Source organism: Furipterus horrens, unplaced genomic scaffold (genome assembly GCF_987537825.1).
Source record: "Furipterus horrens unplaced genomic scaffold, mFurHor1.1.pri manual_scaffold_2, whole genome shotgun sequence".
In the NCBI taxonomy this organism is placed as follows: Eukaryota; Metazoa; Chordata; class Mammalia; order Chiroptera; family Furipteridae; genus Furipterus; species Furipterus horrens.
Genome location: NW_028327172.1, coordinates 45,535,619 through 45,553,697, shown reverse-complemented (window position 1 = coordinate 45,553,697; position 18,079 = coordinate 45,535,619). Strand labels below are relative to the sequence as shown.

At 52.7% G+C, this 18,079-nt stretch overlaps 1 protein-coding gene across 1 annotated transcript in view; it reads right to left on the bottom strand.

The window, feature by feature from the left end:
* The window catches only part of ARHGEF17 (Rho guanine nucleotide exchange factor 17), a 56,558-nt gene that overhangs the window by 12,933 nt on the left and 25,546 nt on the right, over positions 1-18,079 (bottom strand). Inside the window, exon 2 of the mRNA XM_090265210.1 lies at positions 5,076-5,153. Coding sequence (XP_090121336.1) covers positions 5,076-5,153 — 78 coding nt within the window. The remainder of the gene's footprint in view (positions 1-5,075; positions 5,154-18,079) is intronic.

The following is an 18,079-nucleotide window of genomic DNA, read 5'->3' as shown; positions in this document are numbered from 1 at the left end:
AATCTAGTAAGATAAAATATACAAATAAAATAATAAATAAACACAAACCACATTTCAGCAAATCTAAGGTGCACCTTTAAGAAAAAAATTTGCTGCCTAATAAATAATGATAGTCATTAGATTATAAAGTGAGCCTTGATTTCAGAGATGTTAAAATGTGAAGAACATGTCTTAGAATTAATTATCTGTGGAAATCACATAATAAGTCAAAAGACTGTAATTGCTGTGGGGAAGCTAAAGCAGAGAGGTGCATGGGAGGGCATATGGGAAGTTACTGGAGGCTTTTAGTGACACTATATGAACAATATTTTAACAGTTTTCAGATCTACTGGTCTGTCTGTGACTAAACCTCCCTATATTTCATTTGAAATCTGCATTCAAGGGTGTTTCCTGAGGATAAATGGCCCTTGCTCAGCGGCTGGTGCGCTCATGGAGAGGCTGCCCTCTACGGGCCAAAACTGTAACTGCAGGCCGAAAAACAAAACAAACCCGATGTCTGAAAAGGTAGATGCCAACATTGTAATAAAATGTATATTACACATTTAAAAAATCTGGCTTGTTTTGTAAGACAAGTTGAAGAAAGTGAAGCTCAACAGAACCCTCCTCTCACCTGGTTGGGGCTTCTGAAAAGGCCAGGGGGTGATGGTGAGGAGACAGGCAGGCAGCCTTCCTCTCCCAGCACAGGCCAGTCTGAGCCAGGGTCTTACCCGTGGTGCTAGGGTCTGTTGCCCCACAAGGCACAGGAGCTAAACAGCTCACCTCCAGGTCCCAACACCCCACACAGAAGCAGGAACACAGTGGGAGGAAAGAATAAACAACTGAGACCCTGACACAGAACCAGCTAGAAGCCAACACCTGTGTTCACGCACCACATACTTGCTGAGCAACTACTGTGTGTCTGGCCTTCTAAGCACAAGGCTGCGTCGGCGGACAGAAGTCCCTGTGCTTGTGGAGTTGATGTTTTAGGGTGGTGGGAGAAAATAGGCAAATGAGTAACAAAACTATTACCCAGCATGTTAGAAGACAGATAATAAGTGCTGTGGGAAGCAGACAGCAACCGGAAAGTGCTAGAAGGTTAGCTAAGCATTTGGGTGAGTGATACTGAGGAAAGGGTGTGGTCTTAGGACCTGGGTTCAAATCCCACTCCTTCTGGCTGTTAACGTTGATATTTAACTTCATTTTAAGCGCCTGGCCTGCAGGAACAATACCAATCAATGAGTGGCAGTGGTCACTTGGAGGGAACACCAGGGCTGTGGAGGCTGGTCTCAGTTTGAATACCACCTATGTCTCAGGCAGCGTTGACTAGCAGGTGATAGGGAGCACACTAGTCAGGCTGGCAGGGATTCAGCCCAGGCTATGGTACCTCCTAGTTCTGTGACCATGAACAAGTTGCTTTATTTCTCTGTTCTCAGTTTCATCATCTGTAAAATGGGATAGTTTTAGTGAGGTTTATTATGAATTAATGTATGTAAAGTGCATATATTAAGTACTCAGTTTTTAGCATTACCACTTGCTACAGACCGTTTGTGCCCCCCCCCCCAATTCATATGTTGAAACGTAATCCTCAATATAGTGTTATTTGGAGCTGAGGCTTTGGGAAGTAAGTAGGTCCTAAGGGTGGAGCCCTTGTGAGTGAAGTTAGTGCCCTTATAAGAGACCTTAGAGAGCTCCCTTGGCTCATCTGCCATGTGAGGACATGTGGAAAGATAGCTATGAACTAGGGAAGTGGGTCCTCACCAGACAATGAATCTGCCAGTGCCTTGATCTTGGACTTACCAGCCTCCAGATCTATGAGAGATAAACTCCTATTTGTTTTAAGCCATCTAGTCTATGGTGTTTTTTGTTACAGCAGCCCCACGCAAACTAGGACACCACTAAACAGATGGATGACCCTGGGCAAGTTTCTTAACCTCTCTGAGCTTTCATTTCCTCATCTAAAGAAGGGGAGTATAATATCTGCCTCACAAAGTTAATACAAGGATTCAATGTGATTCTATGTATACATACTCACACATGCATTTGTGCATGCATGCAGAATTGCCAAGCAGAATGCTGTTATACATGCTTCTCTCTAGTAATCTGTGCTTGAAGCAGATACTATTATTATTTCCACTCTAAAAAAAAGGAAACAAAGGCAAAGACTGGTTGTGCAACTTGCTCCAGGTCACAGAGCTGGTTAAGAGGTAGAACCAAGTTTGAACACTGGTGTCCTGGCTCCTGACCCCTGGGCCAGACCTTAGTACTTTGGATACACCAAGGCTGCCTCAAGTTACAGTCCTTGGGTTCAGCTGACACTCTCCTGCCCATCTCCAGTCCTTCTGCCAAAAAACTCTTCCTTTAGCTCCCTCAGCACAAGCCTCCCTTAGCTTTTCTACCCACAGATACTGCAAGCCTCCATGTGTACAGCCAGGAGATTCAAAGGTAGAGAGACGCACCCAGGCCCTGCCTGCCTCCTGTGTGCAACCAAGGCATGGGTGACCTCATCATCTTTTAATCTTTGCACTGGGAGACGGGTATGGTTAGTTACATTTTTGCAGGCAGACAACATCAGTGAGCCTCAGAGAAGTGAGGTGATGAGGCTGGCACTGCTCAGCAGGGAGGCAAGTGACTCAAACCAGGGACTGTCTGACACCTGTGCCTTCAACTCCCACCAAGGGGACAATACAGGACCCGCCACCCCCAACCCTGACCCCTGCTGACAGCCCAGGCAACGCCTGAAAGAATGCCAGTTCATAGATGGTTAATAGATGTCCCCCCAATGACACCCTGGTGCTTACAATAAAGGCCAGCCCCTTGCCACCCCAGCCACCTTCTCCATTCCTAACTGCTTTAGGCTCGCTCTGGCTCCAAGCCTGTCCCCGCTGTACCCTTCGCCTGGAATGGCTCCCTCCAGCCTCTCCCCTGCCTGACTCCTACCCACCCATCCTTCAGGTCTCAGCTCAATGTCCCAACCTCAGAGAAGCCATCCCTGGACCCCAACATCAGGCAGGCCTCCATTCTGTGTTCTCAGCTCTCTGTGCACTTTTTAAAAATGTATAAAAGCATGTAATATTTTTTTTGCAGTAAAAGATATGCAACATAAAATTTGCCATTTGAACCATTTTTAAGTGTACAGTTCAGTATACTCACATTGTTATGCAAACATCACCACGTGGCATCCATCTCCAGAATCTTTTCATCTTCCCCAACTGTCCGCATTAAACACTACCTCCCATTTCCACACCTCTCACCTCGCCCCTGGCAACCACCACTCTACTTTCTGTCTCTAGGATTCTCACTACCAGATACCTCATAAAAGCGGAATCATACATTTTTTGTCCTTTTGTGACTGGTTTATTTCAGCATAATGTCCTCAAGTTTCACCTATACTGTAGCATGTGTCAGCATTTCCTTCCTTTTTAAGGCTGAACAAGAATATTCTGATGTTAAGTATATACTCTCCAGGTACTTTATTTTAAATAATTTTTTTTTAATTGTTTATTTATTTTCAGAGAGGGGAAGGGAGGAAGAAAGAGAGTGTGAGAAACATCAACAGGTTGCCTCTTACACACCCCCTACTGGGGACCTGGCCCACAACCCAGGCATGTTGTGCCCTGACAGGGAATTGAACCAGCAACCTTTTGGTTTGCAGGCCAGCACTCAATCCACTGAGCCTTATCAGCGAGGGCTTTCCATGCACTTTAGCATCATTTGTTTTCATGTCTGGTCTCTCTGTCTGGTTACTGTCAGTCTCTGCCACAGACTGAGCTCCAGCAGGCAGGACCTCATCACTCATGCTCACTGCTGAACTCCCCAGAGAATGGCATGAAGAAGGTGCTCTGGTGCGGGTTTATGGAGTGGATTAATGAATACTTGGGATATTTCCAGGGCTTGACCTTTTACACTTTGCTCTCACTCTGCCGGGGTGGCTTCAACAAACTCGTCCTCAGCTGTGGGTGCCTGGCCCCACTTTAGCTGGGATCCATGCTCTCGATCCTGGACCCCAGACCCACTGGTGCATCCCGGCTCCTGGGTTTTCCATAACCCACACTCCCCATTTCTGAATCTGAACTCATCATCTCACCCTACCTTTCCCAGGTTTGGCTCCTCTAGTTCCTCAGTCACCCAGGCCAAACAGTTACAATGTCTGGCCTGCCAATGCACCTTCTAAATGTCTGTCCCCAACTCTCTCTTCCTGCAGCCTCTGCCTTGGTCCTAGCCTCTCCCCTCTCGCCTGACCACAGTGGCCTTGGCATGGCCTCCTCTTCTGCTACCCATCTTCCCAGCAGTCAACAGACTTTGTAGTCTGAGTCAGGCTATATACAACCCCTGGCTCTGCCCTTCACTGACTTCCTAAGGCCCGCGATAGAGTCCAAACCCTCCTCCTGGTATTCAGGCCCCTACCGTGTGGCCCCAGATGGCTCCCTCAGCATCACCTACGACCAACCCCTGTGCTCTGTGCTGGCCGCGTGGACCTCCGCATGTGTGGTGCTTCTTCTTACGGACTGTGCACATGCTATTCCTGCCGTACAGAAGACAGGTCAGGAGGAAGCCATCACCTCCTCCAGGGGAAATTCCCTGGTGCCCTGACTCACAGGTGCCCCTTCGATGCTTCAAGAGTGCCCATGTACTCTACTATATTCCCAACAGGACAGAGCTCCTGTGGCAGGGCCTTGTCTCTCTTATTTTCCCTGGTGTTTTCTGTCCCTGGAACAGGACCTCACACGCAGGTGCTCAACATCTCATTCCATTCAACCAATATTTTCTCAGTCCATCAGTAAAATGGGGCGGGGGCGGTGCGGGGCATCAGAGGGGCTTCGCAATCAGCTCAGACCCAGAGCTGCCTTGGGGAGTTGGAAGGACAGTGGAGTGCAGGGGGCAACCAGCTCTGGGCTCATTAAGGCCCCTCTGCATTCTCTCCTGCCCTGGAGGGGGCTTCCTCCCAGGGGGCAGTCACAGGGGGGTTTCTCTATGGAGGGGTGGCGTGTCCCAGGGTCATTCCTCTCTCCTCTCTGACCTGGGCTCCCTGTCCATGAAATGGGTTTGTTCCAGCATGCCTGACAGCCTCCTAGACTCAGAACGGCTGTGAGCCTCACCTGCATCAGGGTGCGCAGAGACTCCACATAGGACTGCTCCGTGTCTAGCAGAGTCATGGTCACGTGCTTCCGCATGTCCTAGGGGAACAGAAGGTAAAGGGTGAGCAGTGCACATGGGTCCAGAGAGTACATCACACCCTCTCCCTGGCCCTCAAGGTCTGCACTCCCACTACCCAGAGCTGTTGGCTGCTCCTCCAAGGTGCCCTGGACCTCGTTATGTCAGGTCTCTACTCATGTGCTCTGACTGCAGGGCTAGCCCGCCCTGTGCCTCCCTGGCTCCCCAGAGTGCCCCTCGCTCCTCCGCCACCACTCGCGTGGCTGTCATGGCTGTCACAGATCTAGAGATCTGTTTACTTCTTGGCTGCCTTGCTGGGCTTCTTGAGAAGGACTAAAAAAAAATCAGTAAGCTCTCACAGTTGCAAAGAATGCCTCAAGTCCCACCCCCCACTCCAGATGCTGATTCTTAAAACCCCACCTTCAGACTCCGGGCTATGTGGTCAGACCCCACCTGGTTGGGGCTTCATACCATCCCTGAGAGTGGAGCCTGTTACCCTCTGCTACACATGAAGACAAGGTGGCCCAGAGAGATGAGGATGGTGCCAGTGGTCCCGCAGGCGGGTCAGGGCAGGATTTCAGACACTCTCATGCAAGGCTGGATCCCACTTCTCTCATTTAAAAACAGTTAACTGAACCCTACGCTGTGTTAGGCACTGTTCTAAGCATATATTATTTCGTCCTTCCGACTACCCTACAAAGTAGATGTTATTATTCTTCCCATTTTAAAGGCAAGGAAAAGGAGATCCACGAACCGATGCCTCCATCCTGAGAATCTGATGATCTGCATTATAGTCCCTATGGGGTTGCCCAGACTGTGTCCACGCCCACAAAGACAGGGCGTGGATCCATGACAGGACAGCCCCTATTCTGTGAAAAGACTTTGCTGGAAGGCAGCCTGGGGATGCCTTCTCTGTGTTCATTTCCCTGGGACTCACTTACTACTGTCCTTCACCACCCACCCCTGTGCCTCTGGCCCACTCTTCCTCCAGGAAGGCTTCCCACATGGCATCAGTCCCCAGGTTTCTCTTCCCAGGCAGAGATGCCATGCCGGGTCTCCTGGAAGTCTCTGGAGTCGTCCTGAGCAAGGCCCCTAATGCCTCTGGGCCCTAGATCTCTGGGGCTTATTCTTCCCTCTCTTCTCTCCCTACCAGGCCTTAGCTTGACCAGAGCATCTGTCTGGACCCTATCTCAGGTTCCAGCCTACTGATCTGAGTGCATGTGGCAATGGCAAGGTGGGTGTCCACATCTGCAACATCCCTTCAATCCCACCCCAAGGAGCCCCTCAGGGTAGGGACTCACGGGGGCGGGGGGGGGGGGTGCCCTGGTTACTGCTGTGCCCAGGGTCTCTGTCTGCTGAGTAGACCCGAGTCCCAGCTCTATTCAGCTTGCCCGTTCCAGCCACGGCTCACCGCTCTGCTTGTGGTACGCCCACCTCAGGTCCCCAACCTCTGACCCGGGGACTCAGGGGTCAGACCTGTCCCCAAACCTGTCCTATAATGAAGCACACTCAGAAAAGTGGGCTCCTATGCTAGAAACTGAAGGGTGGGCTGGATGAACGACACCCCCTCCAGCCCTGTGCTCTGATGGGAGAGAAGGCACCAGGCCCTGCCTCAGAGCCCCCAGCTCCAGACAGACCATCTATTCTCAGTGCTCTGAGGCCATTAAAAAGCTCAGGGCAGCTTCCAGTGGGAGGTAGCATGAATCAGGCCCATCCTGGGACGGAGAGTTTGGAAGAGCATCAAGGCCCAGGTACCCAACGTTCCCCTTGGCCCCCAGGGACATCTCAGCACGTCACAGACGGGGCCTCACACTCACAGCTCTATGACATGAGTGTCATCATCTCCACGTCACAGGTGAGGAAGTCAAGTCAGAGAGGTGATAGGACTTACCCAAGGTCACAAAGCCAGAGGGCAGTCCTGCAGAGCCAGGCCCAGAGTCTCTCCAGCTACCTCATGCTGGGTCTTAGGACGCAGCACCCAGAGTTCTGGCCCAGACTGAGCAGCCAGCAGTGGACCGTGGGGTCTCCCTGGGACCTTACCAGCTGTGAGACTTTGGATGGTTACCAAACACCTGAGTTTCCACATTCTCCTCTGTAACATGGACTCATACCTCCCTCTCAGAACCATGAAAGCATGGACGCCGAGAGCGGAGCTCCACTCTCCATACACACCGGGTCTGCAGGCGCCGCTCTTCCTCCACCTCAACGAGGCTACTCCTCTACGTCCACCACCCTGCTGGACAGGGAGCCCCTGAGAGCAGGACCAGGCAGGACTCAGTCTTGAGTGGCACAGCCCCCCTCCCCCACCCACTGCCCTGGACTGGCCCTGCCAGGCTCAGCAGTGAGGGTCGCGGGCAGGAGGTCTCCTGAGGGAGGCAGGGCTGGTGCTGGCTGGGGTAGCTCACCCAGGGAGGCTGCTTCTGCAGTGCCCGCCTGTCCCGGCCGCCTCCCTACTTAAAAGCACAGCAAGCTGTCACTCAGCTGTCAGGTAGAGGCACAGGAAACAAGGCCAGCTCCCTGTCACTGCACGAGAAGCCTTCCGCACGTGTCCAGACACGGGTGTGAGTGTGTGCGGGGGTGGTGGGGGACCCAGGGAAAGCAGCAGATGGGCAATGCAGCTGTCAACCAGATCAGCAGGCCCACCTGTTCTGGGCGGGACAGCCCTGCAGGCCCAGCCTCCCCCCATATCCCTCATCCCTCAGCAGCCCTAGCCCCAGCCCTTTACTACGTGGGGCACTGAGGAGGGAAGGGAAGGTGGATGTTGAAGGGAGACAGCAGGAAGTGGGGAGGGTTCTCCTACTAGTATGATTGGGACATCATGACCCAAAGCCTGAGACCCCAATAAACATGGCGTGAAGACAGAGACACACGTACGCAGAGAGAAGTCTTATGGCCAGACAGCCCGCAAAGAGAAGAAAAATGCAGCCATGTCACCCCAGCTGAGGACCAGGGCCTTCAGCCCAAAGATGAGGCAGTGGAGAGAGAAACACGGAGCCCGGCACAGGGAGGAAGATAATCGCAGCCCCCACTGGAGGTGGGAGAGGAGAACAATCCAGCCCAGACACACAAAGCCATGGAAACAGCTCCTGGAAACCTCCCCATCCCCCTGGGGAACCGCACACGGATCCAGGAATGGAGATGCCACCGCTGCCACCACAGCATACAACCCCCAAGGCCCAGTGGGTACAGTGGCAGGGAGAAGATGGCAAGGGGTAGGGGCAAAATTGCCCCCCTGGCACCCCACCAAGCACATACATACACACACCAGGGGGCTCCCTCAGGCCTGAGAGGGAGGCTGAACCCCCACCCCCTTCTTGAGCCTGTGGACCCAGCATACGCCCGGCCACAGCCTCTTACTACATGCTGACCCACATCACTGTACTAAGTATTACTGGTTCTTGCCAAGGCTGGGTCTCAGGGGGCAGGCCTTCCACCCAGCTGAGCTTGCCAGCCTTTCTGCCATCCTAAGCTTGCATCCCGGCACCAAACCTCAGGGCTCTGCCAGCCACACCACCCCTGCCAGGGCACCCCACACACCTTCAAGTCTCCCTGCCCCAATCACTTATCACTGAGCCCCCAGCCCCGTGGCCAGGGAGCTGGTGTGACTGGTTCTGTCTCCCGGTCCTGCACCCCAGCATCTGCCCATGCTTCCCCCTTTCCTGGGAGAGATGAGTTCTAGGCCTTGGCCCAGGTTCCTGGCTGCCCCTTCCTCTCCCGATACCTGGGCCTCCCCAGGCTCCTCGGCGTCAGCACCGCTGCTCCCGGCGGGCTCCCCGGAGGCGGCGGCCGGGCCCAGATCGCGCATGTCTTCCAGCGCGATGGTGAACTGGGCCAGGGTCTTCACCATCTGCAGCATACGGCCGGCCTGCCGCCGGGGCGGGGCGCCGGGGCGCCGGAGGTCGGCGGGCCCCCTCTCTCCCACCGCTACTCCCCTCCAGGGGCTCAGCCGGGCCGCCTCAGCGGTCGCAGCGTCAGTTCCAGCACCTATCTGATCGCTACGGCCTGCTCGGCGGCGGGGCTGTTACCTCCTCGGCTCAGCAAGTGCGCCCGTGAGCCTGGCTCCAGCGCCGCCGCGGGCGGAAGGGGGGCCGGGGTGAGGGGCGTGGCGGGGGGAGAGGCCCCGCCCATCTCCCTCGAAACGCACAGGCGGCCCAACGTCGCCCCCGATGCTCCCCCAACACAGCGGTGTCCTCCGGAGAAGTCATCACCTCTGGGCACACAAGCCGGTGCAAACCCGTGGACAAAGGCGAGCACACTTGTTGTCCACACTTGTATCCATGGAGGCACACACAGGGGCAGGCATCTACACAGAACAGGCCCACATACATGGAAACCCACCCTCCGGCCTGGATTTGTGTGCACGCGTGGGTCAGAGCCAAGTGCACACACGTCAGCCTAGTCCTGTACAAACTAAACCCTGGCGCGCATGAACCTAGTCAGGTTCGGTGTGGCACAGTTGCACGTGTTTACGTGTTCACACAACTATAACCAGACAGAAACATATTTAGAAATGCACACAGAGACACATCCTTGAAAACTGACACTGTCTTCCTGTGGCGAGCACCTGGGCCTGATGGAGGGTACTACCAGGGAGAGGGCCCACCCTGAGAAATCCCTATTCCCACTCCACCCAGCTGACCAGTGTCTTGTACTTGAAACAGTCCTATAGAGTTCCAATCCTATCCCTCTGCAACTCCCCACCCTGCCTCATGGGGAGGGGCTGGCTCAGGGATTTACAGCACCCCCCCCCACCTGTCCCTCAAATCCCAGGTGATGCCAAACCTATCCCAGACGCCTTAATCAGGAGGGTGGCAGGGTGAACTTTGTTTTGCATGAGCTCCCACCTCTCACCTCCCACTAGGGGACTCTGATGCACCTTGCAGCTGTCTTGGGGGGAGGGAGGGCCCTCTGCTGTGCCTCAGCTCTGGCAGGCTTCCGGCTTCAGGCTCCTCTAGTGTACTAAGGGCTCCCATACTCACCAAACCCTCAACTGACTCCCTCCTCCACACCAGCATTCACCTGGATTTCCTGCACAGTGGAGACCTGCTGACTTTACCTCCCAAACCAGTCCCATCCACCCATTCCCCATCTTTCCCTGTTTAACACATGCAGCCACTTCTGTTTTCACTGTTAGAAAAACACCAGGCTCTCTTCTCTCCTGCCTCAGGGTCTTGGCCCGTGTTTCTTCCCTCTCCTCGGGAGTGCTTTTCCTTTTCCTTTAAGCCTAATAATCTTAGTGCAAATGTCACCTTCTCAGAGAAGCACTCCCTGATCTACAGATTAGGTCAGTTGCTCTTGCTCTGTGCTCTCAAAGATTCTCAGTGTTTCTTAACCAGATACCATAGTTTGTAATTACACATTTGTGCAGCTTCTAGATCAATAGCCATCTCCTACCTGGGAACTGTAGCTTGCCTTTGGGCAGGGACCATGTCCCTTTTGTAAGCCACAGCAGTCTGCACATAGATGCTAGTAACCCCCCAATACTCTTCCCTTCTCCCCACACAGCAAATCAGCCTGAAGTTCCCCGCTCACAAATGTTGCCTGGCATCCCCATGGCACAGGATCAACCTCTCCTGCTGGTCCTTGCAACCTCCTATGACCCTCTGCCCCACTGTCTCCCGTCCCCCTGTTCAGCCCTCAACAAGGTGAATCACCCCACCCCTATCCAAGAGGTTTATTCCTCATCCTCTCCTGAGAAGGCAACACATGGGCCCTGGGAGGCCTGGCCATTTCAGAGGCCAAAATATCTAACACTAAAATTTTAACTCCCCGACAGACAATCCCCAAATAGCCAACAACAAAAACAGGAACAGAGAATTCCCAGAGAGAACTGGTGTGACCCTCCATCTGGCCACAGGTCGGCCACAAAGCAGTGGGCACCACACAGAGGTGGGGATACTCCCAGAGGCTGCACTAGGGGGCAGAGCCTGACACCTGACAGGTGCTGGCCAAGTGCTAAGTTTGTGCCACATAAATAATGGGTGAACCTGTCTGTCTCTCCCGGGCTCCACGAGGGCCTGGCCCACAGGTAACTGTTGTTGGTTTGCTGAATGCAAGAAGGAATGAAGGCAGGAGTGTGCGCTCTGTACAAACAGCCCTGCAGGTCCCATTCTGCAGTGGTTCTCCAAATGTGGTCCCTGGACCAAGAGCTTCAGTGCCTCCTTGAAATGTATTAGAAATGCACATCATCAGCTCCCACTACAACCCCAACCACTCTACTGATCTGAAACTGGAGTGGAGCCCAGCAATCCGTGCACTGGCAGCATGCAGTTTTCAAGCCCTAGAGCCTGCCTGGTCACCACATCCTGTCACAGGAGTGGGTCCTTGCCAAGCCTCTTCTGCCCCTGGGAGGCTGAAGCAAAGGTCCTCCTCCTTTCCTCTGAGGGCTAGGCATATCTGGGGGGAGGAATTGGAACAGTCAGGCCAGTTGACTGAGCATGCTTTGAGCAAGGAGGATGGACACACCCCATGGTCTAGTCCAGATAGCCAGGTATCAAGATAATGTTACACTAGCACTAGGGCTGGTGGTCAGCAGAATCCACTCTTGGCCCATTGTTTGATCACTGTAGCTACTTCACATTTGGCTTTCTCTCAGAACACCTTCGTCCCCACCTGACCCTCTCCAGCTATATGACCCAGGGCCTCATTTCCTGAGTGGTTGGGAGGCAGTGCATAGCTTGTTAGTAAGGTCTATCCATTCCCTCAACAGCTCCAGCAGGACCAGACCTGCAGAGATGAATCCACTCTGGCTGGCATCTAGGAGTTCCCAGACAACACTCAGAAGGCTCAGCAGAGGAAATCCCTTCTGCCTGATAGGAGAAGGTATTCAGGGAGGGCTTCCTGAAAGAGGCACAGTTTGACAAAGGTCCTGAGGTCAAGAGATCCAAAGGCATGTGGGTGCCCAGCTTGAAGGGGGTGGGGATTGGTGCCAAAGGCACTGCTTGCTGTTGTAGCCTCTTCATTAAGGACGGCTAATTAGATCCAAGCTTGTTGCTATGGCAACAACGGAGGGGGTGGGAAAATGAAAGGAAGCTGAGAGAAGAACCAGGAGCACACAGCTGCTGAGTCAGGGTGTCCACATCATAGACATTGGAGCCTGCAGCCTGGAACCTGTTAAGGTGAGGGTAGTCGTGGTGGGGGCTGGGAACACCTCATGCAGGTCTGGTTCCATTTGTTCCTCTGAGCTCCTGTTTCAGGCACTGATTTTTCCTTTTGGGTCTATGCAGTTGTTTGGGTGAGTCTGGATCAGAATAGTTTTCATTAGTGTATGAGGTGCTTGGTAAAGGCCTACCCTGCCCTCCGTTCCATACCCCACACCCCACCACAACACATAAATCCTCTCCCCCAACCATATTCCAGCTCTGGGGAACACCTAACCCTCCCTACCTCCACCCATTCTGCTGATAGCTTCTGCATCTCTGACAGAAGCCCAACACCTTGCTTGCCTGCCTCTGAACACACACACTCCCACTCTGCACTGGGACACTGCCCACTTGAGGCCACTTGGTCCTGCAGCTAGAGCTAGACCAGCGATGAGAAAGAACATATGGCCCTGGCTGGTGAGGCTCAGTGGACTGAGTGCTGGCCTGCGGACTGAAAGGTTGCTGGTTCGATTCCCAATCAGGGCACATGCCTTGGGTTTTGGGCCAGGTCCCTGGTCGGGATCATGCAAGAGACAACAGATCTATATTTCTCTCCCTCTTTCTTCTTCCTTTCCCCTCTCTCTAAAATGAATAAATAAAACCTTTTAATAAAAAAAGAAAAAGGGGAATATGGATGGACAAATGGATGGATAATTAATAATGGCTGACCAAATGAAAGAAAGGATGAAATGATGATAGAGGAATAAATAATAAATGGATGGATGAAAAAAACAATGATTGGGATGACGAATGGATGCACAGATATATGTTTCAATGGGTGAGCAGTTCACTGAGTTTTTATTTTATTCATTTGTTGATTAGTTCAACATATATCTGAGTACTGACTAGGGACCAAGCACCGTGCTGAGGATTAAAGGTAAGAAAAGAGAACTGTGTAGGAACTGAAAAAGAAATGACAAGTGCAATGCAGGTTCTGAAGGAGAAATGCTGGTTCTGGGGAAGGGTCTCTAGCCTTTCATATCTGTATGGCTCTATATAAATATTTGCCAGGAGAGGGTCTGGAGCCCAGAGCCACCCAAACTGGAACACTGGGAACTCCATAACCTTAGGATCCTCACCATCACTAATGCTGTTTGAACAGTTGTCAGGTGCCAGGCACCCCAGGCTTTCCAAGCCCTGGCTCCTTAATCCCGGCAGCAGCCCTATGTCAAGGACAGGTGATTATTGTTACTCCTCCATTTGAGGTTCAGGGAGGAGCCCAGTGGCAGCCTCCAGGCCCCATGCTCTTAAAGTCGCCATCTCCTGCGAGAGCCCTCTCCACCTCCCCTGGTCTTGGTGCCCTCAGCTCAGCCTCTCCTATCTCCCTGGAGCACCAGTGGCCTGAGATGCCTTTCATGTGTATTGAGGCAGTGACAGGAACAGGTTTTCCTGACCCAGGATGGTTTTGGTGGAAAACAAAATGCTTGCTGCCCATGGGCAATGCTAAGATCTCTGTCCTGGGAGTTGAGCCCTGGCTAAAGGCCCAGATGTACCATCTGACCCTCCTGAACCCACGTCTGTTCACAGACATGCAGTCAGTGCTGGAGATTCCCAACCTAGTGGGCTATCCGTTTCACGGATGGGCCTGCCCTCCTTATGTCCTTAGGCTCATCAATGAGAAGAAAGTTCCAGAAGAGGGACTTCTTAGTATAAGGATTTAGAGGGCAAACTTGAGCCAGATAGCTTGGGCTTAAATCCTGGCTCTACCATGCACTCGTGATGTGACCTGGAGCAAGACCCTTCCATTCTTGGGACCTCAGTCTCTCCATTTGTTCCTGAGACCCCTTCCCTCTTCTTCCCATAATGAGTCCCTTCCCCCTCTCTCTAAAATGAATAAATAAAATCTTTTAATAAAAAAAAAAAAAAAAAAAAAGGACATATGGATGGACAAATGGATGGATAATGAATAATGGCCTGTTCACTACAGACCCTCCCTTCTGGAAGAAAGCCTCTCAAGGCTCCAAAGAGTTCCCAGGCCTCACAGGCAGCTGCAAGGGCAGTGACCAAGCCACAGGACTCCCTCGGGACTGGCCCCAGAATTCTGGGGAATGTGCTTTGGGAATGGAAAGGGGAGATCAAGGGACCAAGGAGTCTCAGGTCCTTCCTGTCAAAGGGCCACTGCCCTGCTTAAGTGGGTCTCTGTGTTCACCTGGAGGTGGGACTACGCTTGATATGGCATGTGTCCCATCTGTGTGGACTCATCCATGTGTCTGTGTGCGCCTGTCAGTGTCTACTGCATAGCCTGTCTGCAGGTGACGGTCCACATAGTAGTTCTGTGGCACAGTTGGAAAAGTGAAGGGGCCGCTTCAATAATAACCCATGGCAGCTATAGCTGTCGTTTACTGAGCACTTACTATGTGCCAGGCACTGGCTTAAGTGCTTTACATTACTCTTATTTTATCCCTATAATCACCCCAGGGAGGTGCGGCAGACTGCATTTCCTAAGGAGCTACCACAATATTTTCCATCCCACGTGCTCTTCTGACAGTGAGGCACTGACACTCTTCCCACAGAGTGACGAGGTTTACGTCCCCTCTCCTCGAAACTGGGTGGACCTCTGTAACTGCCTCAGCCAGCAAAGGACAACAGAGGGGATACTATGTGACATCCGAAGCCAGGCTATACAAATGCCATGTATTTCCACATTGCTCTCCCCATTGTCACCCATTCTTGAAACCCAGCTGCCACGTAGTGAGGAAGTCCAGGCCACATGCAGAGCCACGTGTAGAGTATTCTAGCTGACAGCCCAGATGAGGTTCCACCCAAATGCCAGAGTGAGGATGCCTTTAGGGTGATTTCAGCCTAGCCACTTGAACTTCATTAAATCCTAACACCAATTCTCCGAGTTATGTATTACGATTATCACCTTTTACCGATGAGTAAACACAGGCTCCAAGAAGTAAAGCAATTTGTCTGAGGTTATGAAGTCTGATGTGGCAAAACTGGAATTTGACCCGAAGTCATTAGCACACCAGAGACCTGGAGCACTGAAACGAGGAGCCGGTCACCACCTGATTGCAACTGCGTGGGACCGAATGAGAAGTACCAAGTGAGAAGTACCAAGCTGAGGACGGACACAGGGAGGTGAAGCCGCGGTCATGCAGTCCGTGAGCGGCAGAGCTGGGAAAAGAACCCCGGGGCCCTAAAGGCCAGCTGGGAGACATGAGGCAAGGTGATTTCTGTACAGACTGAGCTTTCCCCTATTGGCTCAGGGTCCAGTTGGGAACCAACCTCAACAGAACTGTAAAATCTTACCACCCTTCCAGAGACTGTCCCTGATGGCTGAAAGGAGGATGGAGGGGGCAGTTTTCATTCCTTATGCTGGGGCTCAGGCCCCACTTTGGCCAATGAACCATGTTGGCTCCCTCTCAGCCACAGGAGACATCTCCACCCAACGCTCTCCTGACCACCTCCTGGACCAGGAATGATGTGCTCTTCCATGCCCGTGGTGGGGACTTAATTTTACTGCCAGCTCATGCTCAGTGAGGTGCTATTTCTTGTGTGCTGTCTCCTTCAGTCCTCACACCAATCCACAGAGTCGTGTATGACTATTATCGCCATTTTACAGATGAGTAAACAAAGGCTCCATGAAGTGAAGCAACTTGCGGAGGTTAGGAAGTCTGAAGTGGCAATACTGGAATTTGACTCCAGGTAATCAGCACACTGGAGCTCTGAGTGACTTCACCAAGGTCACAAAGCACATAAATGAGGGGTCAAGCCAACCCCAGAGCACCCTGCATTAGGTGGTGGTGGGCTGTATTCTCTTCCCGGGGTGACTGGGAATAGAGAAATGAAATGGGAGCGAAGTCTCTGTGTTGGTCTCTCACCCCCACCACCACTATAAGGTCCACAAAGGCGGAGACCAGGTCTCTCCGTGTTCACAGCTGTGTGCCTGACATAGAGTGGGTGCACAATATGTATCTGTTGATTGACCGACTTGCTCTGTGACTTTAGCTGAGTTGCTCCCCATTCTGGGATTCAGTTCCCCCTCAGTGAACAAATGAGGGGTGGGTGGGTGCAGGTGGACTCTATAAATTCCCTACCAGGGGGGTGGGTCAATGAGGTCATGCCCAGAGATGGGAACGGACAGCCTGACCCTCTTCCCTGATTTCCCTGCCAGGATTCAGTCTTCTGACTTTAGTGAGGAAGTTAGGGCTCCAGAAACTGCAATTCTACGATATGCCCCCCAGGTGGCAGCAGAGGCCTGCATGGCAGGGTATGTGTGCTTGTGGTTTGAATTTAATTTTTTACACGTGGGTTTTCCCCCTTCCTCCTCCTGTCCCCTGCCCCCTCGCCCTATTTTCAAGATACAGCTGGATCTTCCAGCCTGGGAAGGAGAAGTTTCCTTACGTCATGATAATGGCCGGAAGCAGGAGGTGGGGGGTAGAGGGTAGGTGGATGGACAGACCCCAACAGATGTGAAAAACATCTCCTGATGAGCTAGTAAGCTCTGAAAAGCTTCACCTCCAGGGCCCAAGGGGCTGGGACTATCACCTCCATTTCGTAGACAGAGAAGCCGAAACCTAGATCTTTTGGGTCCCACATCTCAGTCCAAGGGGACAAGTTGTCCCACCCTTGGAGGAGGGAGGGATAATGCTGGGAATCTGATGAAACCCGAGGGCAGGAACTGGCAACCCTAGCTCCCAGGAAATGCACCCATCCACCCCTGTGCACACCTCTGCCCACAACAGTGGTCTGGCCTGTGGTCCCAGCCCAGGCTCAGGACTGGTGGATGAGGTCAGCTTCCAGAATCTCCCCTTTCCAGTACTAAAATGTATTTCATTCAAAATGTTTAAAATGCTCATCAGAGAACATTGCACAGGGAATCAGGTCCTTGTGGTCTGCAACCAGGACCGCTCACTACCTTCTAGCTGTTACAAACATCACTTGCCTTCTGCCTCAGTTTCCTTACTCGAAAAATGAGGATGAACACGTACTGCACAGAACGTGCTCTGCAAAGGAGGGCTCCCTTCCCTCGCCTCTACCCAGTTCTCCATACTGCAGGGAGGCTGGGGTGAGGGATCGTGGGAACGGAAGTTGATCCAGTGTCTGTGTCCCGCCCCTCCTGCTCCCTCCCTCCCTCCTCGGACCCAGGCACAGTGGAGGGGGGGGGGGGCGCGCGGGTACATTTATGTGTGTGTGTTGTTGGGGTGGGATGGGGTGTCCTGCCTCTAGAGCGGAAGATGACTCACTGGGCTATAAGCCAGGCACCCTGGGAAAGGCCAGGCCAGGCTCAGGCCAGAGCCCCAGGGAGCTAAGAGGCAGGGAGGAGGGGAACAGGGTCTGTCTGAGCTGTAGATATAATCCTGGGGGCTCTAAAAGCCCTTCCCACCCCGCGACAGCCAAAAGAAGCCATCTTCCCCACTTAACAGAGTGCCAGAAATTCTACTTAGACACCAAAGGCCAGAGAAGCTTGAAGTGTTGCCAGCTCCTACTAACTTAGTAACCTGAGCTCTGCTCTAGGCTTGGATGCTGCTGTAACAGGCAGAGGTGCTTCCTCCCTCTTGGAGCTCACATGCTTCAGTATCCATGCCTAGAACAGAGCCTGGCTCAGAACATATTTGTGAATTAGCAGATGAATGAAAGCCAGTATCAGTGTGATGAATATACACAGCATCCATGCTCAATCCTCCCTTGAAGAAGGGAGCCAGAGAAGGGACCATTCCCTCCCATTTCACACGTGGGCACTGAGGTCCAGAGAGGTTGTCCAGGGCAGCAGGCAGTCTGCTGAGGCTAAAACCGGGCTTTCAGGGCTCTTTCACAACAGCTTGTCCAAAGGGGCCCAGCCAGCCGAGAGGCCTTGTGGT